We start from the raw sequence: 20,511 nt of genomic DNA on the forward strand, positions 1-20,511 counted from the left end.
GTCTATAATGCAGCGAGACAAGAGGTGCAAGATAAAATCTGAATCAATGAGATGTCCTCCACTCAGCTGAGGCGTGTGATGGCACAGTCTTCTGCCATTTTCCCCTGCTGCCCCTGAGGGATCTCATGCCATCAGATCTCCCATGTATCCCCCGGAGAGACCCGAGCACTCACTCTCAAACACCATCAGCCTGAATAAATTTGTCATTGTACATCTCCATCCACTGAAGCAACATCATGTCAGTCAGGTAAAAGCAGGCTGGAGCAAAGGTTTTCATTGACAGTTGCATGGTGGCCCCATTTTGACTGAAAACTGTGAAAACTCTTGCTTCAGTCCATGGGTGTGGGAAATTAGGACAACTTCCCTCTGTTGACAAGCTTTCAGACTAATGGCTCTGTTGAAAGAAAAATGAGCAACCCTAAAATAGTACCTGATCTTTTTTTTTTTCCCTGCAGCATCAATGGGCAATTATCTACTTGAACCATGAAGGTTTAAAAAAATTAGAGGTGTTTTTTTTTTTTTTTTTTTGCATTTCTGCAAATACCATAATCACACACACAATGAGCTCTTTTACAGAAGCCCTTAAGACCTTAAAAAAGGTAGGCAGCTTCAGCGTAACCACATAGTGGATAATAGCAGCAGCTTGGGTGCCAATCTGCATAAAACAACAGGCGCTCCCTGTTAGAGTAGTAGAGGTTGATGCAGAACAGTGTTTGTGTGTGTGTTGTAGGAGAGCTGTGGGGGTGCACATGTACTGCAGACCACAGCAGGAGGCAAAAGCCACAAACCCCAAAAGTGACAGTGGATGTGACTGGCAGTGTCTGTTTCCCAAACAGGTGTTGATTGGTTTATTTGATGGAGGAGGAGTGATTGCTGTGGTGAGAGTTGACACACTCCTCTTGGTTGTTTTATTTCTCAGTCAGAGGATGGGATGATTGAGTTGCAGAACAGATAAACAGAGTCATAGCTCGGGTTCTCCTCCCTTACATAACAGAAAAAAAAGATGCAGATTAAACTGCTGATGTGAAGCAAATCTCCCTCTTGGGCATGCTAAAACCATTTTGTGTCAAACACACAAAAAGATGCTTGCGCTGCTGTGCTGCAGGGTGCCAGCTCCTTGCATCCTCTCCTGATGGCCCCAGGTTACTGATCCTCATCTGCCTGGCTGAAGAGCTGAGAGCCTGAAGTGGGACGGGCAAAGAGGGGAAACTCTGGCCCCGTCCCGTTCTCCACTTTTAATGAGCGCTCCGATCATGCAGGAGTAAAAGTCCAGGTGGAACACTTGCACACACGCCAGCTAGTCCGTACTGTTCTCCATGAAAGAGTAAAGATTCGCTCGAAAACTGCGCACGGACTTAATTTTTTTTTTAACGCCAGGATTATTTTACCTTCTCAGGTAAGTTCACCTTCATTTCCTTGCGGAGATGAATGATGGTTTTGAAGAGAGAGCAAACAAGCAGCTCCACATGTGAAGCTGGGATTTTGCGTTTGTTTCTGCGTGGCGTGAATGAATTATTCACTTTTTAAATTGTGCGTAATTGCGCGTAATTGATGTCCATTGTGTAAAAGCTCATTTCAGTTTTAATAGGTCAGTTTTAATCAACGCTGCACAGGGTTTTTGCGTTTTTGGTTTTTATTAACTTTTTTCCTTTACAGTTTATGGCTCTGGTTCGTTTCAGCTGAGCTTGTGAGATTTGACAGGCTGCCCAAATAAGCGCACTGTTGCTTAAAGACAGTGTTTGTATAACTTTCTGTTTATTTTTCCTTTTTTTCCTTTTTTGTAAACACCCTCTTCCTCTTTCCTTGCGTGAGGTTTTTAGATGAATGAATTTAGCCGTGTCATAACCATTCATACTGTAAGCTACTTCTCATGGGTGATTTAAAAAAAAAAAAAAAAAAAAGATCTGTGGAAAAGGATCCAGCTTTTCACGTCACCTAAGCCTTTATTTTGAAAAGACTCATTTTGCCAGTGTAAATAAGCAGCAAGCCTGAGCTGAATTCCTCTACTTTTGTTTCAATTTCTTCTACATTATGTTTGACATTTCTTTGTGTGTCCTCTCTGACATTTCGGTATGGTTTGAAAGAGCCTGATTAAGCACAGGTGGTCTCTATATGTCCAGCAGCAGACTACAGGCTCTGGCTTGCACTGAGGCTAGTGCCAAGAATTAAAGAACTTCAGCTTGTTCTATGCTCAATAAACAAATAGTGCCCCAGCTGCAGCAGCAGCAGCAGCAGCCCAAAAGGCTACAAGAGTGACCTTGCAGAGACATGTTAGCTTTCCTGTGTCTGATCTCTCCTGTGGTTCTGTAGTTGGCTTGTTACAACACTTGGCACAACATGCTTACAGTACAATTCTGACACCTGTGAATGCTGGGATTTAACACTCCCTGGCACTGGGTGTGTGTAAGTACTGTCTTGTTTAAGACATGCCATCACTCAGGACCATGGCAGAGCAAAGTTCTCAGCGGGTTATCAAATAAACCTCATTCCCCTTTAGTGCTTCCCCTCACTGTATTCACACTGGCCACCCTGGACAAGGAATGTGGGTGCTGCTGAAATTGAGAAAGCTTGAAATACTGTCGTTGTGTTTTGCATGAAGCTGCACGCCTCCAAAGTTCACCATAAGTGATGGAAAGTGCCTCTGAGTCTGTGGTGCACCAGTCACAGGTGTGTGTGGTCTGCCCATGCTTTGAGAACCCACTGTGTGCTGGCCTTTGAAATAGGCACAGACAGCTACTGTACATCCTGTTTGCATTATAGCCATTGTATACCTGTGCCTCTCCTGCCAGGTGTGATTTTCATCCTGCATTATCAGATTTCTGGTGCTTATGCATCAAAAAAATCTTGCAATTTGCTCACAGGAGCTGATAATGTTCATTTCACTGTAGACGTCTTTGTGCAAAACAGCTTGGCCTTGTGAAATTTTAGTTAAGGTTGTTTTGTGCATATAATCCACATTGTAGTCAGAAAGTTGTCCCCAGTTGAGTTGCGTTTTAATTCCTAAAACTATGTGACCTGTCTGAGCTGCTGGGTTCTCTACAAAGTGACTGAGGCCCCTGCACAGAACCTTTCATCTTTTGCAGTGGCTGTGAAATCGCTTTGCTCGTGTTTTTATACAGTTTCTTGTAATTGACTGTCAGCGTGTTGACAGTCTTTGTTTTATTTGTGTCCCCACCCTGCTGAAATTAGATGTTCAAGATGCTCAGTATGAAGGAAAATATAGCCGATGTCACCAGAGAGGAGAGTTGAAGCTGTGCTATAGGTACAAGCCATGCCTCATCCAAAGTTTAACACAGGTGTATGCAAAATATACAACACCTACACAATAAGTAACACACCCTGTGTGTGATTTATGGTGGTGGTAAGTGGTGAGTCTGAAAGCCCTCACATACCGTGGCATTCTCCAAAGCTATTTGAGCATGTGATAAGTTATCCCAGATCTCTGTTTATTTTTTGGTTCCTTTAGTTTTGTGTGTGTGAGATTGTGTCTCTGTAAAGTCCCCTCAGGATCTATTATCTACTGTACAGGAAACTCTCCTCAGTGTTTGTCAAAGGATATCATTTGCCCTGCATTTCATTTCTCAGAGAAGGAGGCAGTTAGAGGCTCTCACTGAGAACACAAATTAAGAGGTCTTAAATTATTGTTATTTTTTTTTCTGCACATTTCAATTTTTCCTACAGTGATGTCCTGCCTCTCTTGAAGGACACTTCAGAGGAACAGCGTCATTATAAACAAATACTCCTTTTGCCATATTTGAAAGCAACTCTTCACTGAGGAACGTGGTGTTCACAGTTAAGATTTCCTCGCAGGTGAATGACAGATCAGTTTTGTAGTTTGCTTTATCCAGTGAAGCGTGCTGACTCACCTCTCCTATGCTGCAGGTCTGTCTCCTGTACGGTAGATGTACATATCTGTCCCGGCTTGTTCCCAACCTCAGATTTCTTCCCCCGCAAGGACAAATTGTAGTCCTGACTGCGCAGCAGTGATGTACCTGCCTGTCAAAGCACAACACAGTGGAAAAATCATGTCAGTGCTCATGAATGTCAGATAAAAAATGTAGAGCTGCGTTAGGGAAAGTCCTATCACTGCAGCTACATTTGTTTTTACCTCATTATGATATGTTATGTTTGTGGTGTGTATTCATAAAGATAGAGATAACACCTAAAAATCCTACATCATTACATGACATTGTTTAGGAGACCACTGGTGATTCAGTCTTGATTTTTAAGGAGTAGTTTTGTGGAAAAGTTCTCACTTTCTTGCTGAAAGTTAGATAAGAAGATTAATATCTCTGTCGTGTCTGAAGCTTAGCTTAGCGTAAAGACTGGAAACGGTGGGGGAACAGCTAACTTGGCTTTGTCAGAAGCTTGTTTGTTTGTGGCTTCCAGGCAACCAGCCCAACACACTTCCGCATGGATGAAACAAGATGTAACGTGTTAATAATTGTGCCTTAGAAGTGCTGGTAGGCAGATTTTGTCACCTTTGGACAGAACCAGACTCTCTGTTTCTCCCTGTTTTCCATCTTCATGCGAAGTTAATTAACTCCTGGCTGTAGCTTCATGTTTACTGTACAGGCACAAGACTGATACTGAACTCCTCACCTAACGTTCAGCACGAAAGTTAATGGGTGTACTCTACCAGTATTTGTGCCAGACAGCAGAATTTTATTTTGAGAAATTGGGAAATGTTTGCCCTCCAGAAGTTACAGTCAATGAGATCAAAAATTCAAGACAGCATAAGCACCCTATTCACACGTTAACACCTGAAAGTGACAGCTCACTGGAGCAGGGCTTTTAACCATCCAGATTTACCCTTCGGGGAACGATCTTCTTCATTAATCCACAGTTCTGATAACACAGGTGTATATTTACATTGTGTTTTCAATATATACAAATCGCTATACAAAGTGTAAATGTCAGTGAGAAGTGCATCACATGCGACCCTGCTTCAGAGGTCGCTGTGATCACATGTTCCCACTTGATCAGATTTAACCTGTGACAGACATGATGCTGCTCTCATGGGAGGTACAGCCTTCCTCTGTTAACAGGGAGGACTCAGTCATCACCTAACCAGTATGAAGCGCCATCCCACTAACCCTGGCGCACAGCAGGGACTGGGGTGGCTCTCCTGAGTAATTCATCCCTCCAGCCAGCACAATGAAACTTCCTCTGGCCGTGTGTCTTCATTCAGAGTGTGCTGTTCTAGTAATCACCAGCACTGTCATTACTACTACTGACCTGCAGCATCTGGAAGGAGGTCTCAGTGACCCACTTATGTTCTTGTGAACACAGGCTTCAATTCTGATTTATGTCTTTACATGTGTATAACTTTTGAATCTGAATGACAGACAGAGAAAGAAATTTCCCGTGTCTACTGTAAACAGGCTGTATTTCAAATGTGGCTTGATGTGGTTGTTGATGTCAAACAGTGAAGCCATCTGACACAGTTCCCCATTCCTTACACATCAAATTATGTCTGTGTGTGCTCTCTAATTGAGTCTGACTCCGCAGATATTAGTAGGAGGACTTTGACATGCTGTTTTGTCTCAGAGCCCAGATGTTTGCTGTTGAGCTTCTGGCAAATACTTTCAGCCTCTTGTAACCGAACTTGAACATGAAACCGAACTAAAATACAATCCTTATTTTGCTCTGACTGATCTTAGAAGTTGATGCAACAAGAGTTACAGAAATTTTTTTTCTAAGTATTTAATTGGCCACATTCACTGAATGAGTCATTCAGCTCTTTGTGTAGTTCCCGTCCACAGTATGTCTGCTGTTTATCCAAAAATCTCTGGAAAGTGTATCTCAGTGGCACAAGTTTGCTCTGTCTTGTTTCCAGCTGACTCTCCAACACTTGTCACACTCAGAAACGCTGACTAAAATGTCCAACGTTTAAGCAGGAAGCAGGAAATGGGTTTCAAATGATGACAATGAGATGCTCCTGATTCCCCTCTCTCTCAGGTTGGGAGATCATACAAGAACGTCTGGCTGACCTGCTGAACCAGCTCACCACCCATCATGATCAGGGCATCGCTCACTGCCATCTGCCTCGGTGAGCAGCCCTCTGTCTCTCTGCAGGAGCATGCTGGCTTCAAATAAATCTCCACTGACTATCATATAAATATCGTATTACCAAAGTAGTCTGGATGCTGTCTCCTTCAGGATCACTTTTCCGTACATTCACACCATCGAACAGCAACATCCTCCGTCACAGAAGTCTTGTGTGTACAGTAAACACACTGATGATTATGTTACTTTGTCTGCTATTATGTGAAACTCCCTCTGCCTCACCTGCAGCGCTCCTCCTGTCCTGTGCTTGCTGGGCCAAGCCTAACGGATCAAAGAACAAGAAACCAAAGCAAGGTAGACATCATCAACAAGCAAGCCTGTAATCTCCGTCAGGCCCAGTATTATTGTCTCCACTGGCTCTCTCCACTGCAGGCAACTCTCTTTAAAAAAAAAAAAAAAAACCTGCATAATGCAAAACACTACAATATTTATTTATGAGGTGGAAACAAAAATAATCTTATGATAAAATTATGTTTTGCGACTGTTGAGGAAAAATGTGCCGTAAATCCCTGAGCACTGATTTGAAGCCAAAATGTGTTGTGTTTAGTAATTTAGGTTAAAACTGGGCTGAAGTTGGCTAGAAAGTGCAAGTTTATACATATACAACTATACAACTATTGTTTAAACAGCATTTCACATTCTGTTTGACTGTAAAGCAGTTTATAACTACATGCCATAACCCTGTTCGGGCTTCAGTTATTTTAAGTAACTGAAATGCTGCTGATCTAAAAAAAAAAAAAACAAAAACAATCTTGACCTGTCTAAAATCCTGTCTTGAACCGTCTTGCTCTACTTCCTCGTCCCTCCACAGTCGTTCCAGACATAGAGTGTGACGTCAGGGCGGGAAAGATTAACCTCCCTGAGTTCATAGTCAAATGTCCCGCACACTGTAAGGAGACAAAGCAGCAGGTCTACGGGACAGGAGTGTTCGCCTCCATCTCCAGCATCTGCAATGCAGCCATCCACAGGTAAACTGTGATATAAAACTTGTGTGAGACATCTCTGTGGCAGTCAAACTTGTCTTATATGAGTTATATCCAATGAAAAATTTGCGTCCTCAGTGGCGTCATCACCAACACAGGAGGAAAGGTGATCGTGAGGAAGATGGCCGGGCAGAATGTCTACAAAGGCAGCAACTCCAACGGGGTGCGCTCTCTGTCTCTACCAAAGTGGAGGGAGTCATTTGTTGTCTCAGGTATTAATGATGAAGTAAACAATGTTAAACTCAGTTCCTCAGAACTAGCCCCCCAGCCAACAGGTGTCTCTGTTGTGTTTCAGTGGGGAAGCCCAAGAAAGGAGTCATCTACCCATCTACCCTGGACTACGTCCCTTCAAGACCGACCTACGTGAAGACAAGTGAGAGGGGTTTTTTTTTTTAGACTCTGACATACATCAACAGCATTTTATTTATTATATTTTAGCATATATTTAGGACTTGTTTCGTACTGAAATATAGTCAGTGAAATGCTACCTGGAACTAGACATCACCAGATCAGTGCTTTCTGAGGACAAAAGATTACTAGACAGATGTCCCTGTGAATGACTCTGGCATGTTGAACTTCGCTCAGGTTGAATGAGGAGTTGAAGCTCTGCAGCCTGGTGAAGAATGCGAAGAATGCATTACAACTCAGCAGTTACTGTAGATGCTTCCTCCTTGTCCATCCATCTTGTGTATGACCGCCTTCATCTGTCGTCTCCTTACAGGTCAAAAGGAGGCTAAATCCCCTGCGGTCACCACGGTGCTGCCCACAACAATCGCACCTGAACCCACCACAACTATAACACCTGAACCAACCACCACCACCACACTAGCTCCCACCACCACCACTACGCCTCCACCACCACCCACCACTGCCAGAGCTCGAGCTGCTGTGCACAAAGTCAGGGATGCAGGTGATTTAAACAAACACACCCTTAAATCATACATCATTTCTGCAGACATACATGTACAAAAAGCCGACTCTTTTCCCTAAATCAATGGATCCATGTATGTTAGTTACGTGGAGGATTGTGTATTTACTTGGATGCAGGATGTTGTTAATGATCCAGTAAAACCAATCCACACAGAAGATCCACTGCAGCCAGTGTGCCGCCTTGCTGCTGTCGAACTAACAACATTAGCAGCTTGTAACCGGAATCACTCCTTTTGCCAGAACAAGCGTTGGTTTGTGTGAAAATGAGTGATGAAGACGAATGATTGTGGCTGGTAATAACAAGTCACGGCTGCAATTATAACAAATTACAGCTGGTCTTTGATGAAGTTAGTACGTCGCTGCTGAGCTGCTCGACTGACTGACTTAACTGTACATTTGATCACCAGACCTTTCATCGCTCTTACTAAATGAAACATTATCAGACGGTAATCGCTGAGAGTCATCTGCCCCTGTTTTGGATAGAAATGCAGCTACAGAGTGTAGACAATGCTGCAGTATCTTGAGGTATGTGTGTAAATGAGATGGGCTGTGTGCCAGACAACCTCCCAACCATTTCTGTCTCCTTCATTTTCTGTAACAGTATCTCTCTCCTCTCCATATTGGCACCCCGTTTGTCTTTCTTCTATCTAGGCAGCAGTCACCCGTACCTTGCCTCTGTGGCAGCCGCAAGTTCAAGTAAGTGAAGCAAAGCAAACAGGGGTCAACACTGTTTTTTGTTTTTTTTTCTGGTGGCATGAAGGGATGCTGTGGTGTTGCTTGCCACTGGGGTGTGCAAGAATATGTGTTTACATTGAGCATGGGGGTGTTTGCTTTACACGAGTCCTTAAGGTAATCGTGTACATCAGGGTTCATCGTTCACAGTATTAAAAGTATCATTAGTCCTGTTTTCAAAACAAGTTTGTCATTATCAGCGACACAACTATTTCAGTAAGTGAAATCAGTTCATCTCGCTTGTTTTAAGCTAAAAGCTTAAAACGGTACGGCCATGACCTCAACTACTGATTTATGCTAAAACCAAAACTGTGTTGAATTTGCTATTTTTGAAGATAATTTACATGTAAAACAAAGATTTTTGTCTGAATTTGCCCACATTGTGTTATTGGTATAGGACAGTCACAAAATGGTCAAGGAAAGAGTCCCAGCCAAGGTATGTCAATACTCTCACTGATTCTGCAGCTCTTGGAAAGTCCTTTACACCAAATACAACAAATGAAGTTGAACTAAACCATGGCATTTCTTCAAAGTATTCAGAGGAAGTGCCTATCCGAATAGATACCCACAGCGTACCAGTGCAGGTAAACCAAGCTTTAATCTTGATGTGTCTTTTTTTCATTCTACCTTTCATTTCTTTGTTTTTATCTCTGCACTTACAGACATAAACTCTGCATGGCATCTCCGTTCCGTGTGTGCACAGCTGCTTTAAACAACATTTACTAGTCTGCTAACACAGGGCCAGACCAGAATGTTCTGGAGAAGGCCAATTTCTGTTCTCTTTTTTTTTTCAAGGATGCAACTATATTCACTCTGTATTAACAAGCATTTAATACGTGTTGAGATTCAGTCTGGACCAAAGAGGTGGACCAGCTGATCAATGCTGCCATTCCTAGAGCCACACTGCTAACATGGGAGTGGTCTCAGAACTATTAGCCCTCCTATTAAACGCTTATTATTTTTGCCTGTGTGGTCACTAAGTCTATCTACAATGACTGTTAAAGGAGAGGCCCGTTAATCTAAATGCCATCAATGATCACATTTGCTGCACAGATCTGATTTACACTTTGTTTTACATATAATACTTTCACCACACTCAAGGGAATTATCTTAGCACTGCTATTACAAAAACAACACATTAAACCACTGTGAAATGTGTGAAGGTCATCATACAACAGATAATATCTTAGCCTTTCACCTGCCACTGAAGTTAATCTGAAGAATGTTGTTTCGTGTGGTCTCACTGTTTCCTAAATTTTGGTCCCAGGTCTGCGCAGACCAGAGGCAGGGTCAGCTATCAGGAGACAGCTATCCTCTCCAGTCGGCCCAGGTCAGCCTCATGATTAACACACACACACACACACACACACACAGAGTAACAAACAAGGCAAAACGAGTTGGGACTGACAGGGAATGCGGGTCAAGGGCAGAAGAGGGGACAGATGTCTTTGCTGGAACAAGAATCCAGAAGACGTAGACCTGCTGTAAGTCTGACCCTCGCGTCCACACCCGTAAGCCCCTGTGATCTTCACCCCAGGGTCACCACTAATCCACTCCATCAAACATATCAGCTAACATTCCTTTCAGGATGGCCGCTGTTCTCTGTCATCAGGCACATCCTCTTGTTCATGTTTTCATTTTCCAAGATGAAAAGAGGCAAATGAAGCTGAGTTAAGGCCTGTAAATACACCCAGCATATATCCCTTTGTTTTTGATATCATGCTGCGGAGAAAATGCCTTCAGCTTCGCTCAAAGCAAAACAGCTGGGCTGCATTTGTGGATGAAGCGCCAGACCTGAAGCTCTCTTTTGCCCCCCACCCCCCTCCTCCCTCCTTTTCCTCTCTATTCCTATCTGCCTGTTTCTCATTGCTACAAACAGCTTTTAACAGGGTTCAACCAGCCCCGCCCGAGCGGACTCCAACCATGAGCCAGTCCAACCCTGGTAAGTATCTCCAGATCCTGAGCGGGAGTCCTCAAGCTGCACAAGCAGAGACACTCAGTGACGTAGAAAAGTAGACGGGCCTGATCAAACAGGGGGGAGTAACTAGGACAATAAAACCCTGGTTGAAATGTTTTATAAAGCTGCGCTAACGTTTACCTTCTGTGGGATGATATGGTTCAATGCATAGGCAGTCCTCTATAAACGATACTCCACTTTCACTGCACCCAGCATGAAAAAATGAGCAGCGAGTACCTTGAAATACCTCAAAGGTGAGCAATGATATGATATTACTGTCCTGAATTCATCTCGTGCCTTATCTCCACAATGTCTGAGACAGCAAAGAACTCTCAACTTTCTCTTTTAGATAAGACCACGATGAGAAACGCGCTCTGTCAGTACTCTAATAACATCTTGTGACAGATCCCATCTGGTCTGGCCTCTTCCCCTCCCTTGTAAATGCTTGCAGAGAGGGAGAATGAGATGAAAGCAGCAGCACCAAGTGGCCCTGTGTTGCTCCCACAGAGACGTATGATCCAGTCCACAGTGCTGCAGGATCTGGGTCCGCTCTCTGGGCTGTCAGGAATAGAAAGCTCTCGCCATTCAAACCAGTCGAGGTTTGGCTCACTGAGGAATGCGCTTCTGTTTTTGCTTCTGTGGAATGCAAAACCATGGATCCCTAAAATAAGACAACACTATATCCATTTAAATGACGGTTGACTGTATGATATGATTTCTAAAATGCAGTGTGAGCTGTTTCAAGCCAGTACATCATTTATCTGACTAACATGTTGCTGTGCAGACGTGTGTTATAGAAATGTCTGATCAGTGCGGAGAGCAGCTATTCAGATCTGCAGCTTGTGGATAATAACATCATACTTTATTGATCCCCTTAGGGAGATTCTTTATGCTGGAGGTCAGAGGTCAGAGGTCAGGATCAGCTACACAGCGGCGCCTCTGGAGCCGGCAGCGATTCAATGTCTATCTCAAGGACACTCCAGCAGGGTGGATGCTCGGAGACATTAGAGTTCTGAGCTCTGATTTACGAGCTGAGAGGTTTTCACCCCGGCCACTTTGCCACCCGGCTGCCCCAAACAGATGTTCAAAGTTACAGCTCAGAGTTCTGGAAGTGTTACGATCCAGTTTAGCCTCGTATTTGTTTTGAGATATGCCTACCTGACAACCACAAAGATTAATGAAAAGCGTCTGTAAAAAGGTGTCAGGATTTGGTTTGTTGGGTCTCTGTGTTGGTCTGAAGACGCAAATACGGTTTATATAAATTCTATATAAATCCCTTCAGACATACTTTAGCCTGAGCTACAACCCAAGGCAAGGATCAGTATCCCCGATCCCGGTCTGACCTCCTGGCCGCAGTGATCACTGAAGTGTTTATGATCGGGAGAGTTAAACTCAATCCTTTTAAAGCACCTGTTTCATCAGAAAAAGAAAACACTGCTGTCTGCTCTATAGTGCTGGGCCTTTGACCAACAGTAGATTAGACTAATCTCTGCGTCCTACTATCTACACTGTCCTTGGTTTGACACTAACTTTAGAATAATACTCCCACGCTTCACTGGGTGGCTGGCTGGGCTCTCCCAGCCCGTCCCAGTCAACAAAGGCCCTGCTCACTAGCGGCCGCTCGATGGGAACCTCAGAGCCCGGGCTGCGTGTTTGTGTAAGCTACCCGTCCACCGCAAGGAGGGGTTAACTGAAGTGTGTTGTCACGGTTCAGTCAGTTTAGACAGATGCAATGCACTGTTATGGTTTTGCTCAGCTGTTTGGGCTTCTAGAGTTCAATCACATTTCAGTTCACCTCTAGCCGTGAAAGAGTCTGGCCTATTTAACTGCCTGATGTTATGTTTGCCACGTTATAAGGTGAAACTCTGAGTCTGTGCAAACAACTTGTAATGCCAGAAGCAACAGACAGAAAACACAAATTTATATTTTCTCAGAGATCTACCTCCCTCTGTCTCTCTCACCATGCAGGTAGAGAGAGAGAGGCTTCACCCAAATAACCCCCAGTCGCTCAGCCACTGTCTGTCTGAGTGACAGACTTGAGTGTTTAGTGTCTGACTCAGGGCTGAACATCTTGTGCATACCCCACTAATAACGCGGCAGGTTTAGTGGAGGTCACAAGCATGATTCTCCTTGATGCTTCTCATGAACTCAGCTTTCTAATCTTCCCCTGCACAGCTTTTCCCAGAAGGGATTGGGCGCCTCCCTCCTTTCCTCGTCCCGATTGGTTCCCTGGAGCTCGACGACCAGCAGGTATGAAAGAACGGCTCATCAGTCTTTAGTAAATCATAAACATAGGGGTTTTGATTAGTATGATATGGCTGCAATATTTGTGAGAAAAGGTTTTGTTTTCTAAAAGCTTTCCATGTTTCACTCACTCTAGGCTTTTAATTTATTAATCCAATACCAACAACGAGGTCTTGTAAACACAGTGATAAATAAAGATTTAGAATTCAGAAACAGTTTGGGAAGAGTTTGTCTATCACAATCAAAAGTCAAATGGAGTAGAGCTACTTTTAAAGTTTACAATGAAGGATTTCAGCAGCCTAAATGTAACCCCTGTAGTTGCTGATGCCTCCACCTTCTCTGCTGTACACTCAGATATTAGTTATGCAGTTCCAGATTCAGGATACACATGGAGCGAGACAGACGCACCTGAGATTACAGGTGAGTCAACCTCTCTTTAGGACAGCACATGACACTTTGGTGTGGTACTGTCCCCTCTCACTGTGGAAGGTTACTACACTTTGGATCCATTTAAATTGCATGTGCATGTGCTGTATGAGCGATACAGTTTGGTATCTGCTGACCATGTACTGTATGTGTTGAATTGTCTCCATGTGTAAGTACATGCAGTGTCTCTCAGGACATTGTGTTTACATGCCATCTGCCTGCCATATGAGAAATTCTTGTGAAGGGTGGAAGAAAAGAGCATAATGTAGATGGCATGAGAAAGAGAGAGAAACACTCTGAGGTGATAAATCTGCACAAAGCCGTTGTTTTCACTGGTGTGGGATTGGATGGGGAGAACATGTCACCAATCACAACCATGGAAATGTGTGCTTTTCTCTCTGAGGTTCATTGCGGGAAAACTAACAGGTTTCAAAACATCCTCCTCTAGCTCGGGATCACAGGCCTGATATCTCAGAGTATGAGCGCTGGTATTATAACTATGGACCGTACCGTAAGTGTTTTTTTTCTATTCTCTTTACTGGGAACTAACAAGTCCTTGGGTTCAGGTTTCATATCGTCATTGGGTTTAGGTATAAAAACCTGTTTGACTCTTTTCTATCAGTGACTTCGCTTTTTGTTTTCTCACCCAGGACAAGAGTATTTTTGTTTCTTTTCCCATTTCATTTAGTGTTTAAATTAATTAGTTTGGGTTATTTTGACTTTTGAATTGAGATGTCCTAACACATACAGTGCAGTTTATTAGCCACACAGGATTGGGCCATGGCACTTAAAGGGATAGTTCAATAGTGTGGCAATTATGCTTATCTGATTTCCAGCCAAGAGTTAAATGAGAAACTTGGTACCACTCTGCTGTATGTCTAATAAAATTTGAAGCCACACCCAGCAGCCAGTTAGCTTAGTCCAAAGACTGGAAACAGGGGGAAACAGCTAGCCTGGTTCTGTCCAGAGGTTACAGAATCTGTCCACTTATTGTTTTTAGACTTTTATTTGTGTACAAATTTAACAAAACGCTCAGAGCCCCTTACTGAAAAACTGTAGTTACAAGCATAAAATGGGTGAAACGTCGGGGTTACATGTGTCAAATGCGAGCCATTTGAATGTGTGAAACGCAAGCTGTTATGTGGCCTGAGTAGAGGTGCTGGAAGGTTGATTTTGTGACCTTTGGACAAAACCACAGTATCTCTTTCCCCTTGCTTTGCATCTTTATGCTAAGCTAGGATAATCACCTCCTGCTTCTATCTCCTTACTTAGTACACAGACATGAGAGTGGTATTGGTCTTCTCATCTAACTCTCAGCAAGAAAGAAAACGAATGTATTCCTCAAAGCTATTCGTCTAAGCTTGCTGAAAGGGAAACACATTTGACTTTTTAGTTACAGCCTTCACACTGAAAAATTTAAACAATATGGCCCAAAGACAAGAAACAAAAGGGCATGCAGAAAGCCTTCACTTACAGATTACAGGCCATGGTGCCATGTGTTTGATGACACAGCTGAGCCTCCAAATCTAAGTAAAAGGGATATGGTTTGGAAAACCGAGTGGCTGAGCCATTTCCAGCACTCGCCACAAAAATACCACCACACATCCAACCAAATGAAACTTGGAGTGGATGGGAGCAGCCTGTTATCCCACGGTGTGTTTACATTTGTTTCACATGCGTCATTTTTCTCAGTCTGTCATCGCTGATAATGTCTTTACCTGTAGCGCCCCGATCCACCGACTCAGATGTCAGCCGTAAGATGCCGCTGGATACAACCCACACTAGAGGTGAGCAGTGGTTACCATGGCTACAAACAATTGTTTGTATCCAGGAAGGTATCAGCTTGGACAAGTCACATAGCATCTATAAAGCAACCCTATTTTTTTTCCCTCTCTTCAGTAAATTGTCAGATTTTCCTAACGGCTGCTGCCTTAGCTTTCTAATTATGAGTAGCGCTTACAAAAGAAGGTACAATAATTTCAAATCAAGACAGAGAGATCAACCTTTTTGTGTAGCTACCATGGTGAGTGTTGTTAGTTGCTCACTGCTTTGTGGTAGAAATGTGCTAACGCTGAGCTTGTATGATATTATCTATGCAGTGGAGCCAGTGGATGCCTGGAAGCCAGAAGCAAACCTTTATGAATCAGGTAAGATAGCTTGCGCTGCAACATGCTCCTTTTTCAAGCCCCTAAACGAGTCCTTTTGCCAGCAACTCCTCATTTCTGACTGTAAGTACAAACCAAACCAAACCAAGGCTATCCAAGGAAAAGCATCTGGGTTTCTGCTCAGCCTGTAATTGAAGGGATTTGGAGTCAAAGTGGCATGGTTGCTTGAGGATAAAATCAGTTCCTGTTTGGCATAATTTTTGCCACAACAAATACTTGCTAATGTTTGGGATTCTTGCGAAGCGGGCAGCTGTGAATGCACTGTGCTCAACGGAAATTTTTACCAGACAAACTTTCAGGTTGTTTCTGCCAAAGTTGACCTTTTCTCCTGGTTTGTAATAAGAGAGCAGAAAATGTAGGAGGATATATTTCCTTGACAACACATGATTAAATTGCCTTAGATGACTGTCAATTAAATTTATTTCCCACTATCCCTCATGAAAGCTGCTGACGAGATGGAGTTTCCTATAATTTTAAGAATGTACATGTCAGTGATCATTAAAGGACACAAGACATCCAGTGAAATTTATGAATTTGTCTTCTTATTCAGCTTTAAAGATTTATGTTTCTTCATTTTCAGGCTTCACTCTGAGGGAGCAAGAACCTGTACCTAGAGCACCTGAACCTGTGTCACAGGGAGACCCAAGTATGTCCCTCATACATCTTTAAAGCCACTGTTGTGTAGGGTTGATATCTGATTATTGCTTCTTTTAAATTATGAATTGTTGCATAAGATATTGACAGTCTTGGTGAAAGTTGGAGCATTCAGCAAGATCTACAGCATGATCTCTGCTGTGCAAACTTAGTTTTATTCACCACCAGTGGTCAAAAACTCCAGACATACTTTTAACATTTGCCGCACTGACTTGCTTTTGCTACCACTGCTGCAGAGTGTCAAACGTCAATGTACAAATTTCACATATTATAGCTTCAAATGTTAACAAATCCATTACCAAACACATTACTGAAACTGGTGTTCCCTGTTTCTGCAGACTGTAAGGTGGACCTGGCCTTCCTGATGGACGGGAGCTGGAGCATTGGGAAGCGACGTTTTAAGATCCAGAAGGACTTCCTGGCTGAGGTGGCTCAGACCATCAACGTGGGTGTGGCTGGACCCATGATGGGCATCATCCAATACGGGTAACCTCACTTTTCTTGTTGTGTCATTACATGCTGTTTTTAGACAGCAAAACATAATGTTTGCTTTTTGTTTTGTCTGAAGGGATGACCCCGTCACAGAGATCAGTCTGAAGACTTACTCCAACTCCAGAGAGCTGAAGTCAGCCATAGATAAGATTGTGCAGAAGGGAGGCCTTTCCAATGTGGGTGAGTGACCTGCTGTTAGCTGCCAGCTACAGTAAATGCCTACAAACACAAGTGTGAAAGTGAAAGAGGTGCAATTATCGCATGGTTTACTACCCAGGCACATTTTCACATGCGAGGATAGAATTAAATCTAAATTTGCTGCGAGACACTGCTAGCTAAATTACAGTCCTGCTTCTGTAAGCTCTGTTTTTCCCCTGCTCTGACCAGAAAACTTTTGGTTTTACCAGCCCATGGGGGTCAGCTTTCAGAGGGCAAGTGCTGTTTTTCTGCTATGGTTAGTGCGTCAGCATGCACCCACTGCCACATGTGCCTTTTATGACTTGCTAAATTTTGCATGCTGATACAAATATGTGTTATTTGTGTTTGCCAAGAGGCGCTCTCTAATCAGACAACAGTGCGAGTGGAGAGCCTCTCCTGTTCCACTATTGTTTAGACCACCAACAAAACTATGACAGGCGAAATGATAGGATAACACTTTTTTGTGATAGTACACAAATAAAGCAATGCACTTTACAGAGAGATGTGTGTATTTTTGTGTACAAAATAGGCTGCTACGTAAAGTTTTTATATGGCAAAGAGCAGTTTGTTTTTCGAGGGATGCTTCTCTACATACTGGTCAGGAAAAACATACAGCTCCCAAAAAAGTCCTCAGTCCAACAAATGTACATTATGAGCACTTTTGTGTGTGAGTGTCTTTTGGCTTCATTTGATATTCAGTGTATTTTTATTCATAAGCTGAGTAACAACAGAATAACAGACTGGTTGTATTCCCTCATCTTGTCCTCTCCCAGATTCATACCTTCATTTCAATCTTGTTCATGTCGTTTAACCGTCTCTCTGCTGCCCTCTGGTGTCCTGACAGGAAAGGCCCTCTCCTACATCAACAAGCAGTACTTCAGTGATGCCAATGGAAACCGAGGTGGGGCTCCTAACGTGGCCGTGGCACTGGTGGACGGCTGGCCCACAGACAAGGTGGAGGAGGCGTCCCGGCTCGCTCGGGAGTCTGGCATCAACATATTCTTTGTCACCATCGAGGGCCCTGACGACAATGAGAAACAAAACCTGGTTGAGGCCAACTTCGTTGACAAGGTGGGGTATTTGTCACACAGGTGTGTCAGTGCTTCATTTAAACAACATACCGGTTTGAAAGACAGTGTGTCCCTCATCCCACAGGCTGTGTGTCGGACAAACGGCTTCTTCTCCCTGCCCGTGTCCAGCTGGTTCGCCCTGAGGAAGACCGTGCAGCCCCTGGTGAAGAGAGTGTGCGAAACAGACCGCCTGGTGTGCAGCAAAACCTGCCTCAACGCCAACGACATCGCCTTTGTCATCGACGGCTCAAGCAGCGTGGGAACCGGCAACTTCCGCACCGTGCTGCAGTTCGTGGCCAACGTCACGCGGGAGTTTGAAATCTCTGACACGGACACGCGCGTCGGGGCTGTGCAGTACACCTACGAGCAGCGGCTGGAGTTTGCCTTCGGCCAGTACAACAGCAAGGCCGAGCTGCTGAACGCCATCAAACGCATCAACTACTGGAGCGGCGGGACCAGCACCGGCGCTGCCATCACCTACGCCGCTGAGCAGCTCTTCAGCAAGTCCAAGCCCAACAAGCGCAAGATCATGATTGTCATCACTGACGGTCGCTCTTATGATGACGTCAGGGCACCTGCACTGGCTGTCCACCGGCAAGGTGAGAGGCCAACCACATCTGAGCCTGAAAACAAGGAGGTTTTAGGCAGATATGGTCAAATCAGGCAGTGATTATATCTTTGCATCTATAAATCACTTTCAAATCAAACTGAAAAAACTAAAAAACATGATTATAAAATAAAAACTTGATTTTTTTTTAGATTCTTAACACTTTAAAGTCTGAAGGAGTAAGACTTAACAATATAATTACACAAAAAAGTTGTTTCGTCTGGTGTGTGTCCACACTGAGGTGCCATGCAGTGTGTGTTTGGTGTGACAAACACATGGGAGGCCTGTGTGTGTGTGTGTATAATCTGCTGTCCCTCCCTGTGGTCCAGGTGTGATCGCCTACTCCATCGGCATCGCTTGGGCAGCCCAGGACGAGCTGGAGTACATTGCCACCGACCCGGACAAGGAGCACTCCTTCTTTGTGGACGAGTTTGACAACCTCTACAAATTTGTCCCCAAGATCATCAACAACATCTGCCAGGAGTTCAATTCCCAGCCCCGAAACTGAGGACAGACGGGTCGGAGGGGAGGCGTAAAGAGGGACATCTCGATCGTGGGCTGTCTTAACAGAACGCTGATTGTAAATTTACTCACTCTGTTGCCCAGATGGTGGTGCTGGATTGGCTGCAGCTCCCCCGTATTTGAACAGGGAGGGGATTTGAATTTAGGTGAGGATTTTGGGTTTAGACAAAAAAAAACAAAACAACAAATCTTAAAAGTGAATCAGCATTCGGTCCCAAATATACAGATGGTGCTAACAGTAAAGGGTTTGCATACACAGTGACACACTGACATCTCATGTAGTGCCAGTTGTTCTCTGTTGGTGCCGTAAAGAGAACAGAGTACTCCTAATCATTTAAAATGATGGTACCACTTTCTAATAGATCATCTTTTATAACAGATTTATCAGTTGTGAATACAAGTTTTTTTTTAAATTTCAATAAATAATGTTTTGAAGATCAATTATAAGTTTGGGTTGCCAGGTTGTGAAATATCCGTCTAGATGGTGTTTATCTTTTTTGGTTTATTTTCTTTTTTTTGGGCTTTGTAGTTTATCACACAAACCTCCAATGGAGGACACCTTTTCCTTCTGACCTTCTGGAAACAAGCTGAAGATCATCTTGACCAAAATTCATTTATGAACAACTTGTCAGTTTTTACAAATGGCAAATTTGTAACTATAATTTGGTTAAAGCAAGTGACATGCTGGAGGAGCTGAAGGGATTTTTCACAACTTGCCAACTCAAAACTTCAATAAACAAAATAGAAAAAAAGGTTCCATTAGAAAGTGTTACCAGACTGATTAACAGACATCAAGGTGCCTTACTGGGATATGGTGCTTGCAGAGAAATGTAGAATTAAAGCATGCCTAGCACTTCCTCTTTTGGCTTAACATACTTCATAAACTTAATAATACGGTGCTTTTTATACAATTCTCTGTCAAGAGGATATACTTTCTTAGAAATGGTGCATTTTGATCTTCCTAATAGGAGAGATTTGTTAGTAGGGACATTGTTAAAGTTCCTCGCTATGACAATGGTGCTGATCTTGCTGGTGTTTAAGTGGGAGGTGAAAATGAGGCTCATGTGCAACCAATGAGTGGATGAGAGGTGGCAAGTCAGCAGCATGGAACAAGGAAGTGGACTTGTGAGAGAAGTGAGGAAAGAGGAGCTTGTATATCTTTGTACAGAGTGATGGCAGATGTTAACTTTGCTTCTCAGGAATGAAAGCAAGTCGTCTCGTCACTCTTTTTTTTTCTAATAGTGTGGTTGCTTTTAACATTGCAGGCATTTCTGTTTTGTTTAAAGAGTATTTATGATTTTCTCTGTTATGTCCTGTTTGTACATATGCATATTAAAAGCCTTTCGCTAATAATGTTCAGATAATTGATCAATATTTTTTTTTTTTGCAATTTTTAATAAAATAAAGAAAATGAAGAGAAATGAAAGCGGCTGTTTTGTCCTGAATCTTTTGTTGATCCTTT

The 20,511-nt window shown here is 43.3% G+C and overlaps 1 protein-coding gene across 5 annotated transcripts; it reads left to right on the top strand.

Moving 5' to 3' along the window:
• Positions 1-968: 968 nt before the first annotated feature.
• On the top strand, positions 969-20,469 carry vit (vitrin). Of its 5 annotated transcripts, XM_041050022.1 has the most exons (23): positions 969-1,396; positions 5,962-6,052; positions 6,298-6,363; positions 6,881-7,037; positions 7,131-7,264; positions 7,348-7,425; positions 7,774-7,962; positions 8,634-8,678; positions 9,112-9,150; positions 9,248-9,298; positions 9,982-10,044; positions 10,594-10,656; positions 12,847-12,921; positions 13,270-13,335; positions 13,790-13,852; positions 15,066-15,128; positions 15,441-15,488; positions 16,087-16,152; positions 16,499-16,646; positions 16,729-16,832; positions 17,695-17,921; positions 18,006-18,519; positions 18,857-20,469. In XM_041050022.1, the coding sequence occupies exons 2-23, from the start codon at positions 6,019-6,021 to the stop codon at positions 19,033-19,035; spliced, it is 2,472 nt and encodes an 823-aa protein (XP_040905956.1). In that variant the 5' UTR covers positions 969-1,396; positions 5,962-6,018; the 3' UTR covers positions 19,036-20,469. The 5 variants fall into 5 exon arrangements, with proteins under 5 accessions (XP_040905956.1, XP_040905957.1, XP_040905958.1 ...); XM_041050023.1 differs by lacking the exon at positions 13,790-13,852; XM_041050024.1 differs by lacking the exon at positions 10,594-10,656.
• Positions 20,470-20,511: the final 42 nt, after the last annotated feature.

Source organism: Toxotes jaculatrix, chromosome 11 (assembly GCF_017976425.1).
Source record: "Toxotes jaculatrix isolate fToxJac2 chromosome 11, fToxJac2.pri, whole genome shotgun sequence".
Taxonomy (NCBI): domain Eukaryota; kingdom Metazoa; phylum Chordata; class Actinopteri; family Toxotidae; genus Toxotes; species Toxotes jaculatrix.